Source organism: Canis lupus, chromosome 12, assembly GCF_011100685.1.
Source record: "Canis lupus familiaris isolate Mischka breed German Shepherd chromosome 12, alternate assembly UU_Cfam_GSD_1.0, whole genome shotgun sequence".
NCBI lineage: Eukaryota > Metazoa > Chordata > Mammalia > Carnivora > Canidae > Canis > Canis lupus.
In genome coordinates, this window is record NC_049233.1 from 64,970,735 (window position 1) to 64,990,481 (window position 19,747).

The window sequence follows — 19,747 nt, forward strand, 5'->3', positions numbered from 1 at the left end:
ATCTTAACTTTTTTTTTTTTTTTTTCCGGGCAAATGTTTTGCTTGGACCCCTTGCAGGAGCAGAGTCTGATTCCGCCTCGCTCCCTCTGGCCTGGGATCCGGCGAGCCACGCAGGGCGGGGTGCGGCTTCCCCTCGTTGCCTCCGCACAGGGCCGAGAAGAGGCGAGAGGAGGTGCTCAGCTTTCTTGGATACACTTCCCCAGGATCTGTGATTCGGCATTTCCGAGACAGAATAATGCTAAAACGCAAAATAGCCACCGCAGAGGTGCTTAGCCCTGCCGGGTACGCTTCCAAATACCTCTAATTTGACGTTTCAAGAAGCAAAACAATGCTAACATGCAAATTAGGCAATGCGATACCCAGAAGGAGCCTCGCTTGACAGGCCAAACAGATTTTAATGGAAAGCTGACTCATATTCCCCAAACCGATTCATTCAATCTTTTAAGTACTTAAAAAAAAAAAAAAAAAGAATTGTGTAATTTTAAGTTCCACCACTGTTATAATGAGCACTCCATAATAACAAGCGGTGGAACAATGGACACCCCCATCTCGCATTGTGTCAGGTAATTACGAAGTGTCGCGGCGCGGGAAAGGGGACCGTCCGCGTGTCCCCTGCAGCGCGCGAGCATTCGGGGCTGCGTGTCTCCGCGGAGCACACACACTCCTAACCGCTCACGCCGACCGCACGCGCAGTGCGGGCTCGGCCCCAGGCGTGGACCGTCGGGGCCGGGGCGCGGGCGGGATGGGGGGTGGCGGTGGGGGTGGGGGCAGCCGGGCGCGGGCAAGTCGCCGGGCGGGGCAGGGAGGGTCCCCCAGGACCGACCCCCTCCGCGGGACCCCGCGCTCGCAGCAGCACCCGACGCTCCGGAGGTTAAACCCGGGGCACTGGGGCAAGGGTGCGCGCGGGGTCACAGGGTAAGGCTGTTACTTTGCAGTGAGACACGTGTGCGTGCGTGCGTGTGTGTGTGTGTGTGTGTGTAAGGGAGAAGGAACTGGAGGCACGAGAAAGAAGAAAGAACAGGGGGCCGAGGGCCGGGATGTCCTACTTCTAAGTGGTTCGTGGAGAGGCGAGAGCAGGGGTGGCCCGCGCCGCGCTGGGGACCGCAGGGACCTCTCCGGCCCCGAGGTGGCCCCCGGAGGGGAGCGCTACCCTGCGGCTCCGGGGGACGTCGGGCTGCGGGCTCCTTCCCCCGAGACCCCGGCGCTCCACGCGCAGGGAAAGCGGCCCCGGGCTCCTCGACCTCGGGTCCCCGCGCCCTCGCACCGCCCCACCTCCTCCCGTCACCCCCATTCATCCGCCCCCCCCCCGCAGCAGCAGCGGCTTCTAGGACGGGCCCAGGAGCCAGCTGCGGACCCTCGGAGCTAAGGAGAGGGGCGGGGGTCCGGGCGGCCCCGAGGTGGCCCCGAGGTGGCCCCGAGGTGGCCGCGGCCAGGCCCCGCCGCGGAGGAGCGGGCGGCCGCGAGCAGCCCCCGGGGCCGCGCAGCATCCGCGCGCCCAGTGACGGTGAAGCCACGCCCGCCGGGAGCGGGGGCCGGCCCGCCCCCCGCCCCCTCCCCTCCCCGCCCCTCCCCCGCCCCCGCCCCCTCCCCCCGCGCCGGCCCCCGGCCCGCCCCCGGCTCGGCTCGGCTCGGCTCGGCTCGCGGGAGGCGCAGGGCGCCGGGGCTGGCGCGCTCTCCGGGGCGCAGCGCACTCAGCTCGGCGCACGCACGCCCAGAGCAGCTCTCCCGCGCCCGGCCCTCGTCCCCCTCGGCCCCCTCGTCCCCCTCGGCCCCCTCGTCCCCCTCGCCCCCCTCGCCCATGCAGACGGACCGAGCGACGGAAGATGGCTGACGACTCCACGGGGCACCGAGGATGCAGCCCGGCGGCGGCGGCGGCGGCGGGAGCGGCAGAGGCAGCGGCGGCGGGAGCGGCAGCGGCGGCGGCGGCGGCGGCGGCGGCGGCGGCGGCAGCGGGAGCAGGAGCGGCGGCGGCGGCGGCATCCCCGAGCCTCCTCGAGCTACCTTTCCCGGTGACGGCCACTGACGCCCTCCGCCGCTAGAAGACACCCCGCTTCTCCGGCGCCCGCCCCCCCGCCCCCGGGCCCCAGCCCCAGCCCCGCCAGCACCGCTACCTCCGCCGGCGTTGCCTCCATCAGCACCACCTCCGCCGCCACCGCCACCGCCACCGCCGCCGCCGCCTCCGCCTCCGCCTCCGCCGCCGCCGCCACCGCCGCCGCCGCCGCCACCGCCACCACCGCCGGCGGCGGCAGCAGCCATTTCATCTCCGCCGAAGCCAGACACAAAAACATGGCAGAAATGGAGAAAGAAGGGAGACCTCCGGAAAATAAAAGGAGCAGGAAGCCGGCTCACCCGGTGAAAAGGGAGATCAACGAGGAGATGAAGGTACGTGCGGACTGCGGGGCCCGGGAGGCCGAGCTCCTTCTCCCGCGCGCTCCCCCTGGGCCGCGGTGGGGTTTGGGGAGGGGGCCGGGGAGCGCCTGTCAGTGCCCGCAGGATGCCCTGGGAGCCTCAGCTCCTCCTCCAGGTGCAGAGCCGAGGCCAACTCGCGGGCTGCATCCCCGGGATCTGCCTCCCTCCGGCGCGACGGGGGTGGGGGGTGGGGGCGGCCGGGGAGCCGCAGACGCTTCGACCTCCTGCACCCCGGGTTGGCACCGGCGCGTCCCGGCGGGAGGCTCCCCCAGGCGGCGGGGGAGTGGCCCCCTCCCCTCCCTCGGGGAGCCGCGCCGCGCGGGTCCCTCCAAAGTTAGGGAGCTGCGGGGCCGAGGAGCCCCGGAGCGCTCGGTGCCACCCTTCCCGCCAGGCGCCCCGGCCGCGCGCGCCCCGGGCTAGGCGGCTGCGAGGCCGTCGCGAGGCTGTCAGCGGCGCGGCCCGAGCGGCCCGGGCGGCGGGGTCGGGGGCTTGGGTACCGCGTCCACGGCCGCTCCTCGCGCTCGGCTGCCGCCGCCTCCCGCCCGCGTCCGCGCGCTCCGCTCCCGAGGCGCGCAGCCCGGGGCCAGCCCGGCCGGCCGGAGGGGCGGCCCTGCGGAGCGCCTGCCCATTGTTCGGGGAGGCCGGCCCGGAGTCCCGGCGGCGAGGCCGGGCGCCCCGCCAGGCCAGCGGTGCTCGGAGGTGGCGAGCGCAGCAGCCTGGCGCTCCAGCTGTTCGCGTCGGGAGCGATTGCACAAGAGCACCGCTCAGCTCCGGACACCCCCCCCACCCCCCCCACTTATTTTCCATGAAGTTGAAGCTTTTGCCTGGCGAGGATTTCATTCTGTGTTGATTTCCACGAGTCTCCCTGGATTTAACACACACACACACACACACACACACCACCCAAACCAAAACCAACAATCGTGTGTTTTTCCTTTTGTGAATTACAAGCAAGTAGCAGTTTTCAAGGCGGGGGCTGGGGTGGGGGGGGACTTCAGTGTTTCATTCAGCAGCCGTCCTGGTGTTCCCCCCACCCCCACCCCCACCCCCCATCTTCCGCATAGAATCCTTAACCCTGCCAACTAGACTTGGTCAGCTTGGCAAAGTTTGCGTTTAAAAGACGGACTGGATGAAGGTGGCACGCGAGTGGATCGAATTTATTGCGTTTTGACGCTTTCTTGTTCAGGACGAGCATCTTCTGGGAGAGTGCCTTCTGTGAGAACCCCTGTTTAGAAAGGGGCACATGGGTCACACTTGCTGTATGAGTAAGTGCCGCCTAGGTGCATCTGTTTGGCTTCCCTTTCCCCCAGAAAATGTCTGTGGCGTTTGGAGATTACGGAGTTTTTATTTCTGGGTGAGGAACTTAGTGCCTGAAAGCATGAGGTGGTGCAGCACCAGTCCGACGAGAGTTGAGGGAGATTTGCCTTGGAAATCAGTGCCATTCCTTGTGATGGAAACCACCATTGAATTCAATAATCGTTTTTTAGAAAGAGAGACCAGTCGGAGTTGTTGTTGTCTTACAATGGGGGTGGAATTCGAACAGTCTACAATAACCATTCTTTCTCACTTACCCTTCCCTCCTGTCCTGCATTTCCAGATTACTTTTCCATTTCATTTCAAATTGGGGGTGGAGAGAGAGGAGAGAAGTGAAGCCACTAGGAAATCACCGTGTGCACTGGCCCTTTAAAGCACTGCTTAATGTGATCTATATGGATGGCAGCTTTTAAGTTTCATAGGTTCTAGAATTACAAATTAGCTAATTTTAATCAAAACATGTGAAATGTTATCCCGGCTGGATATAAAGGCTGACTGTGCTCAATGCTTGGGGCTCGCGTTGTTGACTTTGGCTGCGGGCGCACTCCGTGGTTTGGGAGATAGTTGTCCTTCTACAGTATAACAGATGTTTGTCTGAACTGGTGAGGAAGAAACAAAAACAACATTGTGTGAAGGGGAAAAATTACACAATTTTTAGCCAATGCTGCAGGACTAAGTATGGAATTAACCTTCGTGCACAGAATTTCCTCTTTTTTTAAAATGTTATTTTTCTTCCAAATCACCACCTACCATTTGAAGTTTTAGCCCTCATCGTTTCTGTGCAGAATGTAGCGTTAAAAAAGAAGTTGTGCGCAGCAAATAATTCGGTTGCCTGGAGGACTGGGATTTTCTGTCTGGTTTGGACCAACGTACGAGAGATCCCGGCGGAAATCTTCAGACATGTCAGTGCACACCATGCCAATATGCATGAATTCCCTCTACTAGAGGAATTGTTTTGTAGATATTCCTCTGATATAATAGCACCCAGAGTCCTCATCTGAAAAGTAATTTCTCAAAGTCAAACGGTCGGAAGGGTCATTTTGAACTCATTAATATTTTTTGGGTTTTAATATTAATAACCACATCAATAAACCCCTCCTCGAGCCTCATTGTATTATTACCCCGAACCTGAAGCGTAGAGTGACATAACAAGTTGGTTGCCCTGTATTAAAATATGTGCAACAAAATGTCACCGAGAACACAATGTGGCCTTGTGCAGCTTCATATCGGTGCCGCTGGAGCTGCCTGGCTGTGTTTGCCTTCATCTGAACGGCTTTCATCTGGACCAGTGTAAACTAAACCCTGGTAAGTAATCACTGCCCGGCAGAAAGAAAGGAATGTATACAGCTAGCACGGCCTAAGCTGTAAAAACGGAAACCTGAACCCCCACCGAGGATCACATATCAAGGCTTGAAGGTAGGGGAAATGAAAGGGGGAAAGAGGAGAGAGCGAATGGAAAAGTCAGCCTGGGAAGTGGAGAATCAGGAGGAGGCCCCCCTAAGGGAGATTTGGCTCAGGGATTAGGGAATTTTATCATGGTGTACAGTGACCTACTCAGGTTTCAACACTGGTTGGATCAAGTTGCTTCTCTGTGAGCTGAAAGAAAAAGGACTGGTGTGTATGTGATTTTTTTTTTTTTCCCCTTCGGGTAATAGAAAGGACATTGGTACAAGTGTCTATTTTAAGTACAGCAAATGCAGGGCACTGAGAATGAGCAACAGAATCACCTCATCATGAGGCTTTCTCCAAGATCTCCTGATTGAGATACTTACATATTTATTTAAAAACGGCTGGAGAAGACAAACTGGCTGAGGTTTAGCTGACACCAGTAATGGCATTGGAGATTGTCTTCATGTGGCTGCGAGCTAATGTTGGTGGCTGTTTCACTAGATCAGATATTGAGTTACATTTTCGTTATCACTGGTTTAATGTGCATGGCAGTTGTAACAAATTTAAATTTGATACAATACAATTTTGTGTGTGAAAAGTACATGACTTGGCATAGCTTGCTTATAGTGTAGTGAAAATATCTTCAAGTAGAAATGCTTGTCTCATTACGACCTTTACAATGTTTCCTTATCTTTCCTTTTCTTCTTCCTCCTTCATCCTGGTTTTTCTTGATTAAGGAGCCTTCTTACTTTGCTGTATTTACAATAAGTATGCATTATTTAATTGGTGACCAGTAGAGACGGTTTAAAAAAAAAAATTAGATGGTGAGGCAATTTACATTTTGACTATTTTTGGTTTCTAAAGTGAATACTGTGATTGTATCTAATGAAGACATATTAGTCTTCAGTATACCATTAGCTAATACGTATCATAATAAATGGATCTTAGGAGGGACTCCGAACGTATAGAAGGGCTAATTCATTTCAGGAGTTCATCTAGAGCATGGCAGATATAATATAAAAACTAGTTTGTACTATAGAGTGCATAAATGCAAATATGTGTTATGTGTAAATATAGTTGTACCTAAGGGTATGTATTTCTGCACACATAGACCTTAGTGAATATGATTAGTGGCTACCAAAGAGTAATGCAACTCAAAAAGCCTACACTATGAGTAGAGATAATGAGTCAGATTTTTATCTCTGAAAGTGCTTTAACAAAACCAGTGTGATTAGATCAAGCACTCTGCCCTGGAAACTTTCCTAAACAAACCATAATTAATGCATTTACAATGTTACCTCTTTATCAATTGTTAAACTACAGGATAATCCATGTTAAATGTCTTAGGGTCTCCTTCACTGAAGAACTTTTCTGTCTATAAATATTCCCGGTAAGTAATTTGTACCTAAAATTATGCTTCAGTCCTGATGCCTAGAGTTAGAGTCACGCACATCTGTTAGAGTTTAGTAGTAAACTCACCACAAGATTTGCTAATTTGGTTTCTGATGGTCTCCATTTGGCATTGAAAATGACCTGTGTCAACTGCATAGACAATAAAACAAGTTGCAGAGCCAAGCTGGTGAGTGCAGTGAGATAAATAGGTTTCCATTAAGAAAAAAAGAGAGAGAGAGAGAAATCACAGCCTGGAAAAGTCAGCATGTTCAAGGTTGAAATCAGCTCATTCCTAAAACAGGTATATTTTAGGTTTTGCTCTGAAACTCCATCCTGATGTCAGACACAGTTAAATCTCAGGAACCTAGAAAGTGGGCTCAGGACATAATTCACAAATTATGTCAGACCTCTCTGCCAAGTGGTGGCCTCAGGTGTGCCACGTGGCAGGGCTGGGGACTACTGTCAGCTGGGACATGGTCCTTATTCCTTGGAAGCTGGGATAGGGTATTCCTGGGCCCACCAGCTCTGTCCTCCACGTTGCTCTCCGTTGTCCTGCTCAGGGCTCCAGTCCAAACCCATTAAGAGATAGTGGGGGCGGGAGGGCGCATGGAGAGCTATGAATTCTGCTCAGTTCAAACCAGGGTTTTCTGAAAAGAGTCTCTTTCTCCGTCCCGGAACCTGTGAGTGCGACAGAGCAAGATTCTCCAAGCCTTATACAACTCGCAGGTTCCAGAGACGAGGAAATGGAAAGGAACCACTCCACTTCCTCCTGAATCTGAAATAAACATTTGAACTAGAAGAAAATGAGTCTGACAGACTCATTCCCTTCTGCGTTTCCTGCCTCTGTGCTTGCCAAGCACTGCTCTGGGAAGCCAAGCCCTACTCTCCTTGTGTGAAAGACAGACTCATAGAAACCAAGAGGTAACAGAGTTTTTAAAGGAAAGTCAAAAACGGCCTCAAAAAAAGGGGCAAATATCAGTGAGCACAAGTGATTGTCTGAAAAAAGGAGAGTTGTAGGGAGAGCTAGTGTCATTTTAAGGTGACCATACTTTTTGTACCTTCTAGGTAAGTGTCTTTTTCATTAAGAGTCTTTACGTGTCTGTCTCTCTTTAAAAAAATAAAAAAAATTATTAGAAGTAGTAGAGAGCAGAACATTTAAAAAGCTCTGAAGTCTCAGACTTCCTCTTGTGGAATGGGAAGTCAGCCACACTTATACTCTCCAGCTAATAAGATTATTGAATATTTTCCTAAAAGAGAAGGGATAGTACTGGGTAGGATGAGAGGAAAAAAATACTTTGTTTTTGATGGTGCCAGTTGAAACATGTAAACAGACATGAAAGAATGTGGTGAGTGAGATTTGCTGAATGTATATTTTAGGATCTGTAGACTGATAGGTATTAGTATCTCTTATATAACCAAAGGGTTGTGGAACTCTGTCCTGTTTTAAGGCCAGTGGCTTTGGCAGGGACAGAAAAACAATGTAACAAGTCCTGGTGATTTTTAGGGCAGTTCTGCGCAGCTGTGATTGGACACAGCTGCACAGAGCTGCACACCTGCCTCGCTTGCCACAATGTTAGCCTCAGGGCTGGAATCCACAATTTCACAGCGTTTGACCTTCTTTAGGACATTTGATGTCCTGGGCACAGATTGATATGTGGGGACATAATTGTCTGCTCTATGTCACAATAAGACAGTAAAGCAACATAGGTTTATATGTGGTTTATATGTGGAAACACACAATTTTGGTTCCATATGCCAGTTAGACAGCCATCCCGTTTAGAATATATCAATGAGAGAACAAACAAGACTTTCTCCTCAGGCCTGCTCCAGGCCAGAGCTGGATTTTAGCGTTACCATGTGCCTTCTGCCCTTACGACTGCGTTGTAATCATGGTGGTGTGGCTGAGAACAATGCTGCAAAATGATCCAAATGGAGTGCAGTGTCCATCTCTAAAAGATTTCAAGCTAAAAGGCTGTAATTCAGGTAAAAACATCGGGGCTCCATGGGTACAAATCTAGTACAAATCTAGCTGCTCTTATCATTCCATGCATGTGGATAGCCTTCTAATGGGTCATCTGTGGGGTGTGGCTCGTCCTTAGGATACCATCTGATCAGTGGGATCATGAATGTGGAAATACTTTGTAACCTGTAAAAAGCTCTTCCAGTATTTCTTTTGCACTATATAAGTTTTGCCTTCCGACCTTCCTTCGGAACTCTAGACTCATAAGGGTCTGTGTTAAGACAGATGACTTAGCCTCAACCTTAGGCCAGATGTGGGGATAGAGCTAGAAATTGACTTCTAATCAAGTTCGGCAAAAGAAACCACCTCTTTTCTGCAGATTGCTCTCTCACCCCCTTTTAAAATCTCAATTAGCGCATTCGTGGCCGCTTGATAGAAATCTACCTCGGAACACATGGAGGTGAAAAGGGAGGTAAAATATTTTCCAAAAATAACCATCAATCTATCGTTCATAATCTTAACCAGCAGAGATACTAGCATTTTTTTTTTTTGGTAAATTGTTTAGGATTGGGGGTTTCCTTTTCCTTTGAAAGTATTGCTCATAGGCTTCACTTTCATGGACAATGTGTCAGAATGTTTTGAAGTTAAGTCGTGTAACTGGCAGATCCTTTTTATTGTCATTAGGACTGTGAATGTGGCTGACATGGTTGTCTTTAAGAAGACTATGTGTTAATTAATTTCTAATTAAAATGATTTTTTAATTTTTATAAGGATACGTGGACACAATAGAAGTGGTTGAGGAAGCAATACAAATAAGCTAAAAGAAAAACAAAGCCTATAATTTTCCCACCCAGACACAGTTACTATCAACATTTTGATATATGTCTTTTAATGCCCTTTTCTATGTGTGATATAGTTTTTTTTAAAACAAAAATGGTCTTCTAATATACTAACCTTCCTTTTTTTTTTTTTCTAACCTTCCTTTAAAAACTTAATATATTGTTAATAGCTTTTCATGGCAGTAAAAATTTATCTACAGTATATATTTTAGTGGCAAAATAGTATTCCATTTTAGTCATTCCCTGACTAAACTGTAATTTATTTAACCAGATTTCTATTGTTTGGCATATAGTTTGTTTCTAAGAAAAAAACACCAAGATAAACATTCCTGAACATGCATATTTTTGCACACATCTCCTTAGAATAGTTCCTTCAGTGCTGAGAAATAAAATCGCTGAATCAAAGGGTATGTACATTTTCAAAGACTTTTACTGCATGCAGTCAAATAACCTTTTCTAAAATTTGTATGGAATTTCCAATACTAGGAGGCTGCTTATTAACACTGGATATTACAGTTCTTTTAACTTGTACTTATTTTATTTTATTTTATTTTATTTTATTTTATTTTATTTTATTTATTTATGATAGTCACACAGAGAGAGAGATAGAGGCAGAGACACAGGCAGAGGGAGAAGCAGGCTCCATGCACCTGGAGCCCGACGTGGGATTCGATCCCGGGTCTCCAGGATTGCGCCCTGGGCCAAAGGCAGGCGCTAAACCGCTGCGCCACCCAGGGATCCCAACTTGTACATATTTATTATGAGAATCAGTTTCCCTGAAATTTGTTTGATCGTTTCTCTGTATTCACGCACTTAAAAAATATTTGCGAACCAAATGTACTAGCACATTGACTGAGTATATTCCAAGTGCTAGGCATTGTCCTAGTGAGGCATGGGGGAAATAAAAGGTTTCTGCCCTCAGGTACCTTAAGGTATATTTGGGAAGGCAACAATACTAAAACCAGGACTTGGAGAGAAAATTGGAATTATGATTGTGGGGCGAGAGAGGACAGGGCTTTTCCCTCATTTGAATGAATGATTGGGAGCTCTCTGAAAAACTTTCTGCTCTCTTGGTTAGGATACAAAGTTGAAAACATGTCATCATTCAGTTTTATGAGGACTGGTAAGAAAGAAATCAGTGATACTGACCTATATTTTAACCTACCTATGTTTTAAAGATTAATTATGAATTTATTTTTTAAAGATTTTATTTATTTATTCATAGGAGACAGAGAGGCAGAGACATAGGCAGAGGGAGAAGCAGGCTCCCTATGGGGAGCTCGACGCAAGACTCAATCCCAGGGCCCCGGGATCACACCCTGAGCTGAAGGCAGATGCTCAACCACTGAGCCACCCAGGCTTCCCTAAAGATTTATTTTTTGATTGGGGGGGGGGAGCAATGAGCACAAGTGTTTGAGGGAGGGGCAGAAGGAGAGGGAAAGAGAATCCTAAACCAACTCTGCACTGAGCATGACTGGGGGTTCAATACCATCATGACTCCTGTAGAGACCAGGAGTCGGACGCTTAACTGTGCCACCCAGGCGCCCTGGTACCTACCTATATTTTAAAATCTGTTTGGTGTTTTCACAATAAAATCATTAGTCCTTTTTGAAGACTTTGAAGCGCTTGCGTTTCAGAAGTATTGTGAGAATTTGTAATTATTGCAATTTTCCAAGTGTCTTGAAATCAACTCTTTTTTACCAGTAAAATGCTCAATGAAAAATCATTTAGACTGAACTTTGACATTTGTACAGTACCTCCAGGCAAATAAGGAGAGAATCTAATGAATGTCCTGGGAATTAAGTTTCAATAAAAATAAGTTTTGCCAATATCAAAAGAACTCAGAAGGAATGGGGAAATTGTAAAATTTCCAGCCTTTCCATCATCTTCTGTGACCTATTTTTTTTTTTTTTTAATTCTAGGAAGAGCTCATGCTTTCAAACTGAATGTTAGGAATGTCTTTTTTCCTTAGGAGCTCTGGAAGTGAGAGAGAGGGATTGGAGAGGGCAAGGAAGAAGTATAGGGGTAGATATTAAAAGTACAAAGCAATTAGAGGCTTCTGGGTGGCTCAGTCAGTTTAGCGTCTGACTCTTGATTTTGGCTCAGGTCAGGATCTCAGGGTTGTGAGATGGAGCCCCCCATGTCAGCTCTCTGCTCCATGAGGTGTCCGTTTCTCTCCCTCTGCCCCTCCTCCTGCTAATGCAACCTCTCTAAAGAAGTATATAAAATCTTAAATAAAAGTACAAAGCAATCAGAATCAGATGCAATGCCTCAAAAATTATAAAATGGGAATATTACATTTTAACAGTGAATTTTGAACATCACCTCCCCAACAGTACAAATAATTAAGCAGAATGGAGGCCAGTGATCAAATCCAAGAGCAAGTAAAGTGAAGTTTTAACATAGGTAGATAGAGACCCTAGTGGGAAAGCTCTTTATATGTGAGGTTGACATCCTGTGTAGTATGATTTCTTTGCAACTCTTTGGTTGCCACAATAATGTAGTTTCTTTGAAATTGCTGACACATTGGTGGAATTGATTATAGAAAGAGCACTGGTACAAGAATCAGAAGATCAGTGTTTTTCTTCTGACTTTATTGGGTGATGTCTCATGCCTGTCATTTACCTTCTGGATGCTCTCATTTTCTGTTGTAAAATGAGGGTATCATATAGGTTCACCAGAAGTTTATTGTGGAAATCAAATACCCAACTTACAGGGTTATTGAAAGGAAGAAGAGAGTTAAAGGATGTGGAAACACTGTAAAGTGCTGTAAGAGTGTTAGACATTATCATTATAATTATAGTGACCTATTTTCCAAACCCAAATTGGACCACATGGTATGAGAGAGAATTTTTGTGCCACTTCCAAGGGTGAGAGGCAGTCTGCAAAATGCGATTCAGATGCCAGAATATGGAAATTTCTGGCACAATTTTGATGGTTTATGGGAGCAATGATAAAATATTTGAAATAGTAACTGTTCAGTAAAAGTTATGATGTACGGTCACGATAATAATGATATTTCTTTGCAAGAGGTACTTAATTTCTTGTGTAAGAAGTTCTTTGATTTCACAAAATCTTACTTATGGGAGGGACCTTAAGGGACTTCAGTTTCCCACCCCGTTTCTAGACATTTGCTGGGTGAAGATTTGGGGGGAAACAAATTTCACTACCTCCCTTGGTACAGTAACTTGTCTTATTATTGGCCGTCTTTACCTCCAAAATCTCTGCAGTTTAACTCTTACCAGCTTTAAAAAAAACATAACATACATGAGAAACTTTTGTAGGAAACGAATACTTTTTTCTAAAGATTTTATTTATTTATTCATGAGAATACACAGAGAGGGGAGAGAGAGAGAGAGAGAGAGAGAGAGAGAGAGAGAGGCAGAGACACAGGCAGAAGGAGAAGCAGGCTCCATGCGGGGAGCCTGACGTGGGACTTGATCCCGGGTCTCCAGGATCACGCCCTGGGCTGAAGGCAGTGCTAAACCGTTGAGCCACCCAGGCTGCCCTGGAATAATTTTTTTTTAATAAAAAACTCCTTTTTTAAGGGTAATAATAATAATAATAAAAAAGTGGAAAAAACAACTGCTGGAATTTTCTACCAGAAGGATTTAAAAACCCTTATGGGTCATAAACATTAAATTCATTTCTCCTAGAATATGTTATGTTTCTTGATGATAACTGCAAAAATCCATTTCATTTCCTTTGGCTTAGTACCATAATGAGCCCATATGATATCTAGCATCAAATTCTACCTAGCAATTAAAAATCTTAAATTATCTATTCCTTGGGGTTCTTCGATTTCTGAATACAGTAGTGTATAAGACAGAATAGTCTATGTCTCATGCTACAGGAAACTTTTGTGTTCATCTTCTCTTTTTTTCCTATTCTCCTTTCATGAAAGATTTGAGATTTATGGCTTGAAGGTTTATAAGCCTTTTGTTTTCTGCTTTTGCAGTCATATATCAAAGCTATTAAGGTGTTTATTTTTATTTTCACTGACAAGAAAGGGAATGTTTTAGAGTTTATTTTCATTGACATTTATAGTAACTTGAAAACCATGGAATAGATCAAGTTCATATTGATTGTTCCATGAAGCCTCTGAGTTTTCAGCACAAACCGTAAACTAAGTGATGCAGTTAAGATGCCCCAATAATCTGAATTTGATGTTAATAATCCAGTTAAGGTTTCAGTTTTTACCCTACTGTCTGAAACTTCTGGATTCCATCCCTGACATTGGTTCTGAAAAGCTGAATGGATTTGCAGCTGGACTAAAACAAACAAATCTATATCCTTGGCTGGAAGGTTGTTCCATGAATTATGCATCTGTAGCCTTTTGTGTCACTTCAGAGGTTAGACAGAACCGGAGAGAGAGGCGCCCTGATACAAATAGTCTAGAGAGTTGGATATGGTGGCCAAGAGTTACTATGCAAAAGATTTTCTGTCTCGTTGGCACAGTTCTCTGGGAGATTGGGGCAAATAGCATATAGACCAATAGGATGGCTTGAACTTGGCTTCTAACACTGTTGGGAGTTGGTGTTTTGATGTAAGGTGTAATCCTTATCCTTGGAGATTTCTGCTGCCAGACCACTGATGGAGGGCCTCAATTTGTGTGCTTAGCGACTGTCATTCTCTGGTCCAGGCGCTCAGCTTAGTGAAAAAAATCGGGTGTTAGGGGAGACTGACGCCTCATTAAGGGGATCTCTTTTGATTGAGTAGAGCAGCATTTAGCTGAGTCCTCCTCAGTGGTATTCCAGAAGTTGCTGAGCTTATTATACATATCGATCATATCATCTTTGTGCATTCATGAAAAGAATATCTATTTAATGTGGATGTGACCAGCCATCAGAGAGAATAAATGCCTCACTAAAGCTTGATATGGCTGACTGTTGGCCTTGTGGATGGAGCACTGAATCAATCCGGCTAGATTTTTTAAAATTGCTGTACCGTCACAGATAGACCCAGTTGGAGCTCTGAGCTTAAGTGGGCACTAAGCAAAGAATCTAGCATTCTGTGGGTGGTTTGAAATGCCAGGTTTGTTTTTGTGGAGTCGGTAGTATAATATCTTTTCTTTTTTATGCAACCCCTGCTGAAATCTAAAGTCGTGAAATTCAAGAGAACAGGAACTCACACGTTGAGGCCATGCACGCTCTTGGTTTAGCCTGGGTGCTTTGTTTCAGGTATATAAATTATACATCCCAGTGTAATTCGGAAATGACAGCTTCTAGGGAGAATGAGAAAAGGCTCTTTGAGCCACAGAGAAGGTTAGAATATATGATTTTTCTAGGAAGTCTAGGAAGCTCAGGATCCCTTGCCAGATAGAGATTTTTAAAAAAACAACAACAACGATAAATTCATCAATATTTATTAAGCCCATATTCTGTAACATAGGGCCCTTCTTTTTATTTTTTAAAAATTTTCCCCAGCTTTATTAAGATATAATTGACACATAACATTGTGTAAGTTTCTGATGTATAATGCATTGATTTGATGTATTTATATATTGCAAAATGGTTACCAGTATGGCACTAGCTACCACCTCCATCCTGTTACGGTTACCACTTCTTTTTTGTGGTGAGAACATTTAAGATCTACTGTCTTAGTAACATTTGAGTATATGATACAGTATTATTATATATAATCATCATGCTGTATCTCTTATCTCCAAACTTGTTAATCTAATAACTAGAAATTTGTACCCTTGGACTAATATCTCCCCATTTCCCTCACCCCCGAACTTCTGGTGACTACCACTCTACTCTATTTCTCAGAGATATTTTAAGGCACATGCAAGCATTAAGATTATTAATACAGCTTCAGATCCTGTTTCCAGATATAGCAGTTGATAAGTTCACCTGATTTTAATGCCTTAAAGCTGTCCAGCTATTCCCATTATTTTCACAGTTTGCTATCTATAATAACAACAATAACAATACCTTACATTTATATATTGATTTATAGTTCATAAAGTGTTTTCAGGTATTATCCAAAACCTGGACTGATTTTTAACCTTAAAGTTATTTGGTACTTTTTATGTTACTTGTCAGAAGACAATCATAGTGACCTCTGATTTTTTTTTTTTTTTTAAGATTTTAATTATTTGTTCTTGAGAGACACAAAGAGAGAGACAGAGACCAGGCAGAAGCAGGCTCCCTGCGAGGAGTCTGATGTGGGACTCGATCCCAGAACCCAGGGATCATGCCCTGAGCCAAAGGCAGATGCTCAACCACTGAGCCACCCAGGTGCCCTAGTGACCTTTGATTTTTATGGAGAAAGAATCTGTCACTAGTGAAATTTGTAAAGCAAATTATGCATTGATTTTTAAAGTATACACTTGCAAAAGGGAAAATTAAAAAGGGAAACCCTTGTAGCCTTGACAACTGAGAAATTATTTATTTGCTGAGATTTTGCTTTATCTGAGATAAGAGTCATGTTAAAACAACAATACCTGAATCAGAAAGCAATTCTAATTTAGATTAATCGGAAACACAAAAGGGTCGATTGTTTTCATTTTCAAAATATTTTCTTAGCTGCTTTTGTGCTTTACCTTTCAATATTTTTGTGCTAGTGTGGGATATAGACTTTGCAGTGTTCTGAAATATGACTTCCTGTTTGTAAGCAAACCTGACAAATATCTTTTCTTCTTATTATCTTTAAATTGCAAATGTCGAAGACCTGTCATAATTGGATGCGTCATCCTGAGATTTAAATGCATTACAGTTTTTGAACGTGATTTGAAAAATGAACACGGCTCTAGGGGAGGTGGGGTAGGTCTGGCAGTAAATGGGTAGTGCAAATAAAATTCGATTTATGCATTCTTTTCAAATAGTTATTGATTACATAAAAAAGAAGCCTATGCTTCTCTTTCAGAACTTTGCAGAAAACACTATGAATGAACTCCTTGGCTGGTATGGCTATGATAAGGTTGAATTGAAAGATGGTGAAGATATTGAATTCAGGAGCTACCCTACAGATGGAGAGAGCCGCCAGCACATTTCTGTTCTCAAAGGTAATGACATTTAATGTCCCTTTGTTCATGCAAAGAAGGATTAACTATCTCAACCTGCCAGAATTGAGTTGCTTTGGGGCTCATTTTGTTGATTATGCCAATGGTTGATTTAAATGTACATCCCCAGTAGTGCTTTCCCATAGGCAGAATTCCACGGAATATAAGAGCACAACATAAAACAAAAATAGACACAGCTTAATCTCTTTCCAGCAATGGGAGAGCTAGCTAGCAAGGGCTAGGGACCTTAGGGGTTACGGTCCTACCCACAGATTTATAGAAAGGGACAGTGTTTGCCAAGGTCTTCTCCTCGTTTCCTGGAGTCTTTGACACATTAGTTGTTGGGGACTGGTGCATTCTATTAAGTGAAACACTGGGTTTGGATTTTTAGACTGTAAAAGAGAATTGTGATTAGTTTGGTAATCCCCCCTTCCTCCTTTTTTGGTGGGAATTCTAAAGGAAAGCCCTATTTCTGTTTTGTGTTCAAAGTCCCTCCTGCCCCCCAGCCTTAGGTAAGGGTAGGAGGAGTAAGGGACTAGTGCATGATTGGATCCTACATTATTTTATAAGAATTTTCATCAGAGTCCAGCTAAAGAGTAGAAATTAGAGACTTGACAAAGTGGAATTAACACTGATTCTATCAGCAAAGAGCAGTGTCAGATATCTCATGAGGGAAGCCTAGAACCATTGGTGGGTGTTGATATGGATTCTGAGTTTATGAACCTAAATTTGGAGAGTTTGTTCGTCAAAGAAAAAGAGTATTGTAAAGAAGCAATCCATTTGGCGAACTTCAGTAAAATGGTAAAATTCATTGTGCATTGTCATTGGCAATTTGATGAGTATTTGCACTGCATTCAAAATCTGTTGGCATAAACTACCCGCTTGTGCATTTTATTCCCAGTCTCTAAGATAGTGCCTTTCCTTCTTTTATGCCAAGCAACAAAATGTAAATGAGCTGTCCTTCAGGCCTGTGGAATTGAACGTACGTGACAAATTTCATGTTAAGCCCTCTATGAAATTGTACACATCATGTTACAGAGATAGTATCATCAGTTTCATTGTAAATGAAAAATGCAAGTCATGAGTTTATATTCTATAAACTAATAGCTCGTATAATACTTGGTCTAGGTAATAATCTTTGCCTCTGGGGAACATGGAGAGAGTGCCAGGATATGCTACTAGAGGGAAAAAGTTGTTTTCCATGGTTGAATTTTTTTTTTAAGTGATTCACATGCAAGGATAAAATTCACAAAGTTCCTATCATTGTAAGTTTTCTTTATTTCCATTTTTGTTAATATTTAATGGATATTAATGGGTTAATTTAAGGAGTTTACCCTGTGGAACGAAGTTTTCTTTCTAATAATCTGCTTCTTTCTCATTGGTTCTTTTGATTATATTATGACCAAACTTTTTAATACAGTGGGACCTAGTTATAGGGCTGGAGAGGCATGCTTTTAGCTCCCCCCCTGCCTTGTAGCCAGAGGGTGATGCCTGTGCTATATATCACTTTGTACACGGAAAAGGTTAATTGCCTCTCAATTTTCTATGGGCTTTCACAGTGCTAAGATTCATCACCATGATACAATTGAGATGTTAGCTATATAGTGGAACAAATTATAAAGGAGCCCACTGGAAATTTATGGTAACAAGACTGGAAAGGTCCAGGATGGTCTGTGGAGTTCTGGTAAAGTGTTTTAAGATTTGCAAGGAAAAATTTGTTTTGTTACATAGCCGTTTTACTTGAGAAAATGTGGTCTTGAGGAAATCAAGTCCTTTTGTAGTATTGAATGTGATTTTTTTTTTCTTTTACAGAAAATTCTTTGCCAAAACCAAAATTACCTGAGGACAGTGTTATCTCACCATACAATATAAGCACAGGCTATTCAGGGCTTGCCACAGGAAATGGACTCAGTGACTCACCTGCAGGGTCCAAGGATCATGGCAATGTGCCCATTATAGTACCTTTAATTCCTCCACCTTTCATAAAGCCACCAGCAGGTAAGTCGCTACTGGGGTTTCCAATGAGAACTATTCATAGAAAGTTGTAATTATCTTATAAAGAATTATTAAATGTTCAAGTTAACTTTGGAAAAGACTGTTTTAGGAACTTTGTAGACAAGAGATGTTAGTGCATGTGTTATTTAAAGTAGTATTACTCTGTCAGGCAGACTTAGGCAAAGTCTCCAATCTACTTCCAACTGAATGAATTTTTCCTACCACTGCCTACAAAAAAAGTTATTTTCCTTCTCTGAAATCGTATGTTAAGAATTTTTTTTTTAAATGAAATAATTTTATATGGCAACAGATTGAACTGTGTGGCGGTGTTGTGAGGGCCAGGTCTCCTGAGCGGGCTGCCCTTCTTAGAAATAACCTAGATTATCCACCTCTACCACAGAGTTCTTTCTAATTCCTGGAAAACTCTCTTTGAGAGCTTTAAAGAAAAATGGATGTCTGAATTTCACTTGCATGCAAATGTAATCAGTTCTTTAATATTTCCAGAAAATCAGATGGCAGTGTATGAAGCTGGTTGGCAGTGGGCTGAGCATAATGTGATAGTGTGAGCTAGGGTATAGCTGTGTTCCATACAGAGAAAGAAGTTCAATAATATTGTACCTGGCTTGCTATGAAGTGTTGGAATTATGCAAGAATGCTTCATTGCTACACTGGTTATTTTTCTGTATGTTGAGTTGAACAATGATAAACAGTGAGTTTTGATGGCAATACTTACTATAACTTACCAAAGGGAATGTTTCTATTTTTGGTGAGGGGAGGTAGGTGTGTGGTTATGTTTCCATAACCAGCGAAGTTATTTGTAGATGTCAATTCCTGGGCTTATGCTATAGATATATTTACACCATATCTTAAGTGTTACTAACATTTTTCTTCATAGTATGGGTACATTCTCTTGCTCAACCTACTGCATTTTAGTAGTACAAGCATCCTTTTGTCTTGAGGTCCTCAGATATGTCGTTAAAATCCATTTACCATCAAAATCACTTGAAATTATGTTTGTCTGCTAATTACTAATATAATTTGTGTATCACATAAAGTTTGCCTTTTTAATGCCCCTGTTCTCCTTTGGTTGATTGTCTTGTGATGCAGAGGGACCCAGATGTATCTTCCAAGGGCCATAGGCATACTTTGCATAGGCCACTGGGAAGAGGAAGGTGACTAATTTTGTAAATGTAGGGTTCATACTCTAATGTGTGTCCAGTGGCTTGGGTGAGTGGTGATGATAAAGGGGATTGTTAAGGTAGTAAGTCTAAGTGGAAAGAACATTGGCTTCAGATTTAGACAGATTTAGATTGGGCTCAAATCTAGGCTTTGTCACTTACAAAGTGCTGTGAACATGGATACGTTATATAAGCTCTCTTCTCAGTTTCTCCATCTGTAAAAGGGATCACAATTCCATCTTATGGGATTGCTGTGGCCATGAGA

General features: G+C 44.4%; 1 protein-coding gene across 3 annotated transcripts in view; it reads left to right on the forward strand.

The window, feature by feature from the left end:
- The first annotated feature begins 2,189 nt into the window (after positions 1 to 2,189).
- The window catches only part of SOBP (sine oculis binding protein homolog), a 162,231-nt gene continuing 144,673 nt past the window's right edge, over positions 2,190 to 19,747 (forward strand). For all 3 annotated transcript variants that reach the window (XM_038554865.1, XM_038554866.1, XM_038554867.1), the window contains exons 1-3: positions 2,190 to 2,382; positions 16,174 to 16,312; positions 18,122 to 18,307. In XM_038554865.1, the coding sequence (XP_038410793.1) occupies positions 2,287 to 2,382; positions 16,174 to 16,312; positions 18,122 to 18,307 (421 nt within the window). In that variant the 5' untranslated portion in view covers positions 2,190 to 2,286. The remainder of the gene's footprint in view (positions 2,383 to 16,173; positions 16,313 to 18,121; positions 18,308 to 19,747) is intronic.